Source organism: Octodon degus, unplaced genomic scaffold, assembly GCF_000260255.1.
Source record: "Octodon degus isolate 3935 unplaced genomic scaffold, OctDeg1.0 scaffold00048, whole genome shotgun sequence".
NCBI classification, from domain to species: domain Eukaryota; kingdom Metazoa; phylum Chordata; class Mammalia; order Rodentia; family Octodontidae; genus Octodon; species Octodon degus.
This window is the reverse complement of record NW_004524624.1, coordinates 10,605,893-10,616,910: the sequence shown is the minus strand read 5'-3', so window position 1 is coordinate 10,616,910 and position 11,018 is coordinate 10,605,893. Positions and strand designations below refer to the sequence as shown.

At 40.3% G+C, this 11,018-nt stretch overlaps 1 protein-coding gene across 3 annotated transcripts in view; it reads right to left on the bottom strand.

Moving 5' to 3' along the window:
• Window positions 1–9,890, bottom strand: part of Ctss (cathepsin S) — a 39,503-nt gene extending 29,613 nt beyond the window's left edge. For all 3 annotated transcript variants that reach the window (XR_002821351.1, XR_002821350.1, XM_004632388.2), the window contains exons 1-2: window positions 9,745–9,890; window positions 7,724–7,850 (exon numbers count right to left, since the gene is read on the bottom strand). Coding sequence is in view for 1 of the 3 variants with exons in the window: in XM_004632388.2 (XP_004632445.2) it covers window positions 7,724–7,850; window positions 9,745–9,770 (153 nt within the window). In the remaining 2 variants the exon portion in view is untranslated. The remainder of the gene's footprint in view (window positions 1–7,723; window positions 7,851–9,744) is intronic.
• Window positions 9,891–11,018: the final 1,128 nt, after the last annotated feature.

The following is an 11,018-nucleotide window of genomic DNA, read 5'->3' as shown; positions in this document are numbered from 1 at the left end:
CCATAACTGCTTTGGTAGTTATTAATATTTTATGATATACACAGTGAATTTCCTTCAACTAATGTTAATAATTTTGCTTTTAGAAACTGTTGCTTGTTGAAGTATATCCTCGATAGGTATAAATTAAATATTTATGGATTGCCATAAAATGTCTTTTTATTCTCGCTCTTGAAAAACATTTTAGCTAGTTATTTTTCTTTAACTATTTAAAGATGTCTATCTGATAGCTACGTGAGAGCTGTGTTATCAGTATAATTATTGTGCCTCTCTTTGTAGCCCTGGGAGCATAAGACTAATTTTGTCATCAAGAATATTTCTATTGATGAATTATTAATTTTAATTTTATGAGTTTTCTTATATTAAACATTAAATACTTAACAGGAAAAAAATCACAAAAATAAAGCATTGAGTTTTTGATATTTATTATTTATAAAAAAGCATCAGAATTTTCAACATTGATGGGCTTTTGGTATACAAAGTCTAAAAAAGAACATCAGAAATAAATCCCTATATGAACTACAATGAAAAATCAATGACATTCTACTAAAAAAAAACTACTTCAATTATCACACCTAAGCCAGTGTGTACTTGAGCCAACTGCATGGTCCACACACACGTGTTGCTTACACTGCCAGTGTGTGTCTCTTGCAACCCTGGCCTTTTTGTAGGACACAATTGACATCTCAAAAAAAAAAAAAAATAAATTAACATCTCAGTGGTCTTGCTGTTTTGTCAGGGCTTCTTATTACATTATACAGTGTATAGGTGATAGGAATATAAAATGTGAATAAAATAAATTATTAAATTCTTAATGTATATTTTGTGCCTAGAATAGACATCAAATTTTTCTTTTTTGATACTGGGACCCACATCTCACTCACACTGACAGCACATAGGTCTAGTTTTTCTTTCCTATGTGGCAGTCTTATTTCCCCTCTTCCTGTTTTGTCAGGAGCTTCCTTCTATATTGTGTAACATGCAGGTAGCAGGCAAATAAGATGTCAATGAAATACAACGTCAAATATGTAACGAGTGCTTAGAATGGACATCAACATTTTCACATCAGCTGTTTATTTGCTTACAAAACCTTAAGATAACATCAAAAATAAAAACCTGCTGGGGAGATGGCTCAGTAGAATAAGTACTCACTGGCAATCACAAGGGCCTGAGTTCAATCCCCCTTCCACCAAAAAATAAATAGATAAAAAATAAAAACCTATGTAAACTACAGGGTAAACACAAAAGTCTACCACAGAAGTAAGCCTTGCTTCCACTGTAACCCCCAAGGCAGTCTTCACACATAACAACTGCATATTCCATACATAAATATCATTTATACTGGTAGCATGTATGTTTAGTTTTCTTGTACTTTCTTGTAGGGCATAGTTTACAGCTTTTTGGTTTTCCTGTTGTCATTGTAGGTGTTTGTGATACTGTGCCTGCCTGTTCATCTGTCAGCTCCAGTGTGCTCCACAGTTTGTTTTTTTTTACATAGTTCCCTGTGCAGAAATATTTTGTGTTTTCTCTGCTATAAATAATCTCTTATGAGCCCAGTCCCAATTCTCTAAGAAAACCTCTGTGCAATATTTTGCACTGGTCATTTCCTTTGTAAACTATTGAACTATGCCACCCATGTTTAGGATCTAGTAAAACACAACTATTGATCAATGCTTTATGGTTTTTGTTTTTTGAAATTTATGTATTTGGTACAGGGTCTCACTATGCAGCTTGGTCCTCCTGTTTTCATGCTGATCCTCCTGTTTTCAGCCTTCCCAGGGCTGGGATTATAGGTGTGTGCTACCATGTGCAGACTCAGTGGTTGGCTCAGTGTGCCCAGGGGTGGGGCCTGTGCGGAATGTGGTGCCTGGGATCGAACCCCAGTCCCTGAGCTTGCCTAGGCAGGCACTTAATCCACTGAGCTATCTCATTGGCTCATTTTTTGTTTTAGGAGACATCATAGTTCCTGCATAACTCTTCAGCAATATCCCCTCCACCTTTGGTTTTGATGTTGAGTGTTTCCATCTTGGGCTTCTGTTTTGTTGAGATTTCCCTACCAGTATTTCCATCATGGTGAAATGTTGACATCAGCGGTACCAGTTTGCTTTTTAGGCCAATGTTATATCTTTCTGAAATTTAAACATTATATTATATAATTCTCTATTTTGAAATTGAAACATTTCATTTGGAATTTCTGCTTTGTTCTTGTGTACAATTCCTGTGGTGATCAACTTGTTCTCTGTTAGCAAATATAGCATCAATTAGAAAGTGTCAAACCAGTTGTCTAATGTCATGTTCTGATTAGTTTGAGAGATGGAAGCAAAAGGCCCATTATAACATCATTTGGCTTATTACTATATGAATAAAGACCTGATGGTTGAGTATCTGATGAACAAACGTCAAAATTGAAAAGTAATAAGTCTTCTCATCTGCAAGGGCATAAATTATTATGCCAGATTTTGAGCTCCACATTTCTATAAGTGTTTTACATTCCTGTGATCACCATGAGAATGCCCTGCTAAGTACAACAGACCTATCAGTGTTTTAGTTCAGCTAGTGAGGTGTCATCATAAATACATTTTTTTAATATGGCTAGTGCACACAGAATCTTTTATTTGCATTTCGGCCCTTGTGTATTTTCACAGCATCTTATAGCATATTGTCTGTTACAATTTCCAGCATTGAATGGCAGTGCTGGCATTGTTCAATATGCTTCACTCCATCAAGACCTGACCTGCACTAGATATTTGGCCAAGTTCTAACATTGTATTGTTTCATTTGGTTGCATACATAGCTATTTTGCAATATTTCAACTAGCCAGATACTCACATTGCTGTTTTGTTCATCTGAATCAAGGAGGTCTATATTTCCTGTGTCTGTATCAGTTGATTCTCCCTCCATTTTATTTATTTATTTATTTATTTATTTATGTATTTTAGGGAAGAGTCTACAGGATGTTCAGGGTCTCACTACTAGATCAGCCTTGGACTCATAGTGATCCTCCTGTTTACAGCCTCCCAAGAGCTGGGATTACAGGCACATGCCACCATGCCCAGGCTCAGTGGCTGTCTCAGCACGCCCTGGCGCGTGGGGCCAGCACTATAGGCCCAGGGATCAAACACCCAGCCCCTGAGCCTGCTCCCTCCCTCCATTTTACTGTCACAGAATTTTGGCTTGCACGGCCAACACCAAAGTCATCACTGTTGTGATTGCCACCGTCACACACCCACACCACCCTTCTGTTATGAAAGTGTGTATTTTACCATAATGAATCATGTTCATCATCCAGGCATTAGTAACCTAATTCTCTTTTGACTTCCTCCAAAACTTGAAAAACTGGTTTTTCATATGCCATTGTACTTAATTGGGCTATTTCTACCAGAAAAATCAAAAGAAAACTTTAAAGAAATAAATCTTGGAGTGGTGTGGATACACTGGACCTTGTGCAATGAATATGCAAAGCCAGTTAGATGAAGCATAAAGTGTCAAATCCTGTTTTGAAACTTTTATACACATGTATACTCCCTGCTGTTTGTCAGACCAAGTGGGTAAACACATAGATTGCTTCCTGTATCCTCCAGGGAAAGGTACTAAGATGCACAGTTGGCTACTATTACACTGAGGTACAAATTTACAGTAGAAAACTCAGGGATGGGCCTGCTGAACCTAGTCTTATGTTCTAAGAGTTTTAGCTCTGGTAGAGTTTTCTCTTATAGTTTTTTTTTTCTTTTTTTAATGTATTTAGTACAGGGTCTACAGGGTCTCAATACATAGATCGGACTCATAGTGATCCTCCTGTTTTCAGCCTCCCAAGCCCTGGGGTTACAGGCACACACCACCACACCAAGTCTTAAACACCATCTCAGCGCATCCTGGGGGTGGGGGCAGCACAGCATGCTGGGAATCGAACCCTGGCCACTGCATCTGCCTAAGCAGGTACTTTAATCCACTGAGCTATCTGGCCAGCCCTTCTGTTATACTTTTATGTTCTGTAGCTTCTGACTATTTATCTTCTGCTGATTATTCTTTGTGTGTGTAGAGTGGTAGGGGGTTGAGCCCAGGTCTGTCTTCACACTGAGCTACACCCATGGCCTTTTTTAATTCTTTATTTTGAGATAGGGTTTCACTAAGTTGCCCAGGCTGTGATTGAATTTGCCATCTTCCCACCTCAGCCTCCTGGTGTGCTGGGATTACAGGTGGGTGCCACCACGTTCAGCTATGCTGGGTACTCTTGACTGGACAATTCAGAACTTTTCTCATATTTGGAAATTTTCAAACAGCAACTTTTCATATGTATATTTCTTCTCTACCATTCCATCTAATTTTATCCTTCAGAAAGGCATATTAAATGTATTTTGGAACCTCAAGTATTTTTTATCTCTTACTGGCATTCTGAGGAGTGCCTCAGCTCTGTCTCCCAGATAACTGATTCTAGACAATGGTTTTGGAGTTTATCATGCTGATTGAATTTGTATTACAGTGGGCATTTTTTAAATTTCCAAGATTTCTAATTTATTTCACAAACTTAATGTTCATCAGTGTGTGTTTTTCCTTTATGTATCAAGTCATCTTTGGTTCTGTTATTTTAATTTTATCTAGAGTCAATTTATACATACTGGTGTTCCAGGAGAGTCGCTACAGAATGCACACGGAATGCAACACGCACAGAGAACGAGGTGTACCTGGCACCTCCACAACAGCTGACTCTTCCCACCACACCAAGGCCAGGAGGAGCTGCAGGCCCCGTGAGCAGCCAGCGAGTCCTGCCTGGCCTCCTTCCCCTGGGTGCTCTGGCCCTGGCTCGGGAAGCCTCCCAGATGCAGCCCTCTCTTTTTGGAAGCACGTTTTACTACCTGCCAGCCATTGACATTATGGGCTTGCACAATGGACCTACGTCCAAACCACTAGAGGAGAAAAAAAAAAGGGAAAAATGAATAGAAATGTGACAAAACACAAAAAAAGAGAAAAAGTGGACTAGAGATAAACTGTTAAGGTGGGATATTAATCAAAAGTCATGAGCCTTCTTCCTGAAATGCTGGAATTATGAAATCGAGGACTAGCATTCACTTAATCCGATAGGAATGATAACTGCACACTTAACTCTAGTTAACTTTTTTTTTTTTTTTTTTATGGTACCAGGGGTTAAACCTTGCACTTGCCAGGCAGGCACTTATGCTACTAAGCTATATCCTCAGCCTAACTCTAGTTAACTATCCTTTTTTTAAACTTTAAAAAAAATTTTTTTTTTGGAAATTTATTTATTTATTTGGTTCAGGGTCTCACTACACAACTTGGACTCATAGTGATCCTTTGTCTCAGCCTCCCCAGTGCTGGGATTATGGGTGCACACCACCACGCCCAGTTTCGGTGACCTACACTGTGTGCCTGGGATTCCAGGGCCCGCACGGCATGCAGTACTGGGAATTGGACCCGGATCCTTGTGCTTGCCAGGCAGGCATTTAGACCACCAAGCTATCTCCCCGGCCCTCTAGTTGACTCTTAAATGAGGGCCCTGGTCCTGAACTGGAGTGGGTGGCAGTGGAACGTCATTGCCACTATGAAAACCATGTGATCATCTCGGTGGAGGAAACATCTGACAAGACAGCCCTTTGTGATAAAAACTCTCAACACTTTAGACATAGAAGAATGTTCTTCAACATGAGAAAGGCCATGTGTTATAAGCCCAGGTTCCACCATACTCAACCAGGAACAGTTGAAGGTTGTCCTCTGAGATGGGAGAACAAAAAGGGACACCTACTCTCACCAATTTATGCAACATCAAAGTCTTAGAGCAAGTAGGCAAGAAAAACAAAGAAGGGTATCCATATAGGAAAAGTAAAAGTGAAATTGTTTGTTGAAGGCATGCTTTTATAAAAAGATAACCCTAAAGACTCCACTAAAATACTGTTAGATCTGAGACAAATCTGGAAAAGTTGCAGGGTATAAAATTAATATATAAACCAGGCATGGAGGTACATGCCTATAATTCTAGCACTCGGGAAGCTGAGGCAGGAGGATCATCATGAGTTTGAGGCGGCCTGGGTTTCAAAGTGAGTTCAAGGCCAGCCTGAGCTACATAGTGAGACCTTGTCTCAAGGAAACAACAAGAATTAATATACAAAAGTCAATAATATTTGTATACATTGACAGCGAATTACCGGAAAAGAGATTCAGAAAACAATTCCATTTACAGCAACATGAAAAAATACTGCAGAGTAAATTTAACATAAGTGAAAGATCTACATAATTGTCCTTTATATACTTGAAAGATTGGTTCAAAGATCCTTGCCTCAGGGATAACAAATTTGAGGATGCTCAAATTTTTCGTATAAAATAAGTTATCCTGGCATGGTGGCACAGACCTCTATTCTAGTTTCTGAGAAGGCAAAGATGGAGATCACAAGTTTGATGCCAGACTGGGCAACTTAAAGAGATCCTGTATCAAACTGTTTTGAAAAGGCCCAAGGAGGTGGGTGCAGTGGCATATGCATGTAACCCAGCGCTCTGGGAGGCTGCGGCAGGGAGGACTACAAGTTTGAATCTGGCCTGGGCAATTTAGTGACTTAGTAAGACCTTGTCTCAAAAAGAAAAAAATCAAAGGGACTGGGGATTCAGTTCAGCAAAAGCCTCTGGATTCAAATCCCAATGCTGAAAAAACCAAACCAAAACAAAACACTAATCCATCAAATAATATAAGATAATGTACAATAACAGGACTATTAAATGGTCACACAGTTGTAGGATTTAGTTATGTAAAACGATAAAGTTAGAACTTTAAAAATCAATTAACCAGAGCTGGTGAGATAGCTCAGTGGACTAAGTGCCTGCTTAGACAAGTGCAAGGACTGGGGTTCAATCCCTGGCACCACATGCACTGCCGGCCCCGCCCCTGGGCGCACTGAGCCAGTCACCAAGACTGGGTGTAGTGGTGCACACCTGTAATCCTAGGGCTGAGGAGGCTGAAAACAGGAGGATCACTGTGAGTCTGGGCTGTGTAGTGAGGCCATGTACCAAATACATTAAAAAATCAATGAACAAGTTATTTGTTTTCTTTTGGAGACAGGGTCTCACAATGCAGCTCAGGCTGGCCTTGAACACACAATCCTCCTGCCTCAGCCTTGTTTGTGCCGGGATTACAGGCATGAGCCACCAGGCCCAGAAACAAGTATACTTTAAAATAAAAACTGAAGTGGGAAGTGAGAGTCAAACTTCACATTCTACCAGTTGCCCTCCATGCCAAGGGCCATTACAGAACTTTTTGTTCCTCAAACACGCCAAATGTGTTCTTCTTAAGTCATACGCGCATATTCCTTTGACCCGGGACTCACTCATCGTCCAGTTTGCTGCCCCCTGCTTCTGCTAGTTCCCGCTCATTTCTCCGCTGGCCCTCCCAACACCATCGCACCATTGTACGGATTTCTCACCGCGACCACCCAGACCCACACGCCTCTTCTTTTTCTGCACTGCCCTTCTGCACTGCCCTCACCACCCTCCAATACACTACGTCTATCTGCTTGTTTACTTACTCACTTCCTTTCTCTTGCAGTCCCAGAAGCTCCATAGTAACAGGAATTTTGTTTTGTTTCCTACTGTATGGCACCCAGGATAAGAAATAAGTGTGTACTATTTCTAGAAAACACCGCTTGCAAGAACACAGTTTTGAGAGTGAGAAACTGGGGTGGGTACTGGAGTAAAAGCGTATTGCCCAAGTGGCAACCTTGTCTACCTTTTCCTGGTATTGCTTTCCATAGGTTTTTTTCCAGAGATGCCAGTGGTGATCCAGTGTAGGATCTTTACTCAGCTGTGCCATCGCCGAAGAGCACGCCACAAACACCCACGCCAGCCACTTCATTCTGTGGGAAGAAGGTACCATAGGAAGTGGAGCGCTGAGCTGCACGCAGTGTGACCATGTAGTTTCAAGACAAAAACACCAATTCAACCAGAATTAGAAAAATAACTCCTTGTAATATATAGTCACAAGGCGAAAGCACAGAACTATGTCTGAAATACAACTTCCAATACTTAGTAACACTTTTTTATTTACTTATTTATAGAAATTGAAAAAAAAAATTGAGACTGTTTTGCTATGTAGTTCAGGCTGGCCTCAAATTTGTGGAGATCCTCCTGTCTCAACGTAGCAACACTTTATAAAATGATTTTCAGGGTCAGGGAGATAGCTCAGTAGAATAAGAGTCTGCCTGGCAAGTGCAGGGTTCTGAGTTCAATCCCTGGTATCACAAAAAAAAGGACAAAAAAGTATTTTTCAGAAATTTTCTAATATTTAGTAAATTAAACGCAGTGAGAGTGTTATAAAGTAGGGACTTTCCAGGATTTTCCAACACATCTAATCAAAGGAAATCATCTTTCCTCTTTTTCAAAAAGAAATCCTTAAAAGACATGCTTCTGAAAAATTTATTTACCTTCTAAATTTTTTAATATGTTAATTTGGGGCCCAGGAGATAGCTCAGCAGCATAAGCACCTGCTTGGCAAGCACAAGGTCACAAGTTTGAGTCCCAGTATCAATAATAATAATAATAATAATAATAATAATAATAATAATAAGTGAACTTATTTTATGAGCTGGTCTGTTTAAATCTGCAAGAACCTAGTATAAACAGGTGTGGAAATATCCCATGGTACCCCCATCAAAATATGCAATTTTCTGTTTGTATGTATCTGTTAAAAGATAATTAAAAAAAAAAAATAAATGCCTGGGCCTGGTGGCACCTGACTATAATCCACAAACTGTGAAGGTTGAGGCCAGTTGAGCAATTTAGCAAGGCCCTGTCTCCAGATAAAAATAAAAAAGACTAGAGATGCAGCTCAGCAGAGAGCCTTGCCTTGCTTGAGTTTGATCCCCAGTACTACCCTCCATACAGCCACACAATGGGAGGAAAGCCAGATGTGGGGCCATGTGCCAGTGGTCCCTCCTGCTCAGGAGGCTGAGACAGAAGGATCACGTGAGCCCAGGAGTCAAAGGCCAGCTTGGGTAATACAGCAAGATTCATCTCAAGAATAAATAAATAGGGCTGAGGATGTAGTTCAGTGGTAGAACTATATTTGCCTAGCATGGGCAAAGCTCTGGGTTCATCCCCAGATTGCAAGAAGCTTAATTTAAAAATAAAATAAAATAACTTCTAGAGATATTTAAAACTCTCTCTCTCTCTTTGTATGGAGAATTGAATTCAGGACCTTGTGGTGCAGGTGCTGTGCTGCTGAGCTATATCCCTGGCCCTTAATTTCTTATTTTGAGACAAGGTCCTACTGAGTTGCCCAGGCTAGGCTCAAACCTTTCAATCCTCCTGACGTCCACCTCACAGAATGCTGGGGTTATTTTTAATTTTTTTTTCAACAATCAAGTATCTATTTCAAAGAAGGCAATTACTCTCTAAAACACTACTTCTGTATTCAATTCCAAGATATTTCTACAGAAATTCATTGAATGTACCAGACTAAATTCTACTTTCTTTTCCATTTCTTTTTAATTCAAAACAATTGAAATTTTAAACATGTAAATCTTCCAATTATACTCCAAGGAAAGGTAAGGTTCTGCCTCAAGTTTAGCCGCTCAATCAGACATTAAGTTTCAAAAATAAATTCTTTTTAAGTGATGTGATTTTATTTATTTACTTTTTTTTAGTTTACTTCCTGGAATCAAAGCTTTAAAACCTGGCAGGAAGAGCGAGCTAAGACATAAGCGAAGAGTATTTAAAGACCAAATGGGAAAAAGCAGCCGAAGTACCTACATGGCAAAACCGGCAGACGCTCCCATAACGAGGCGGTGAATTGGTGAGCTCGCTCCGAAGATTTCAAAGGCAGTAAAGAGACTTCAGCTGAATTAACTATAAAAAGAAATTGGACTTTGTCACATGAGTGTCCAGGATGAGGAAGTGAACTCTCATTTCAGTTTCACTTGAAACCTTACAAGCAGCTAGCCCTAGTCCTCTCCCCGTGGAACAAATAGGTTTAGTAAACCACCAGAAGAGTCCAGGTAAGGACAGCAAACTGCAGCAGAGGAGCAGCGAGAGTTCACCCTTTAATCCTGTGTCCTTTTCATAATTCTCCTTCTTTCAATCAGATTTTATTGGTACATTTTAGGTGTAAATAATGATCACATTCATCACGCAGAAATTGTACCGGTATGCGACACAACCGAATTGTCTTCTTTCCATTCCCCTCTTCTCCCTTCAGCCCCTTCTCCCCTCCCCATTTAGAGTAGCTTTGTTTCCAGGTTTTCCTTCTTTCCCCCTCTTCCCTTTCCTCCACCTCCTTCTTTGTCCCCCTCCCCACTTGAACATTTTCTTCCTGTTTCACTGTACCTGCTGTACATTTGGGTTCTTACTGACACTTTTGCTTTCTCACACCAGAGAAACAATGTGGTATTTACACATGTGTCTGTCTGTTTCACTTAAGAGTAGGGTCTAGGCTGGGCGAAGTGGTGCGTGCCTGTAATTACAGCATTTGCGAGGCTGAGGCAGGAGGATAGCTATGAGTTTGAGCCAGCCTAGACTATAGTGATTTCAAGGCCAGACTGAGCAATGTGAGACCTTGTGTCAAAGAAAAGTGTAGTCTCGAGGTGCATCCATATACCTCAAAATGGTTATCCTTCTTTATGGCAGAGTAGTATACCACTGTATACAAACGCCACATCTTCTTTATCTATTCGTCAATTAATGGGCATTTGGGCTGTTTCCAAGATTCAGTCATTGCGAACTGTTCCTCTATAAACATGGGTACGCATATGTCACTGCGGTTATGCTTTCAGTCCTTTCAGGAAGACTCTGAGAAGGGGACCAACTCCATTCAATGAAATCTGTAGTCCTAGTTTTTTGAGGACTCTCCACACTGATTTCCTCAGTGATTGCACCCGTCTACGCTCCCACCAACAGTGGAAAGGGGCTCCCTTTTTCCCACCAGCATTTGTTATTGGCTGATTTCTTGATAATAGCCATTCTTTCTGGAGTGAGTTGAAATCTCAACATTGTTTAATTTGCATCTCTCAAATGATAAGTGATATTGA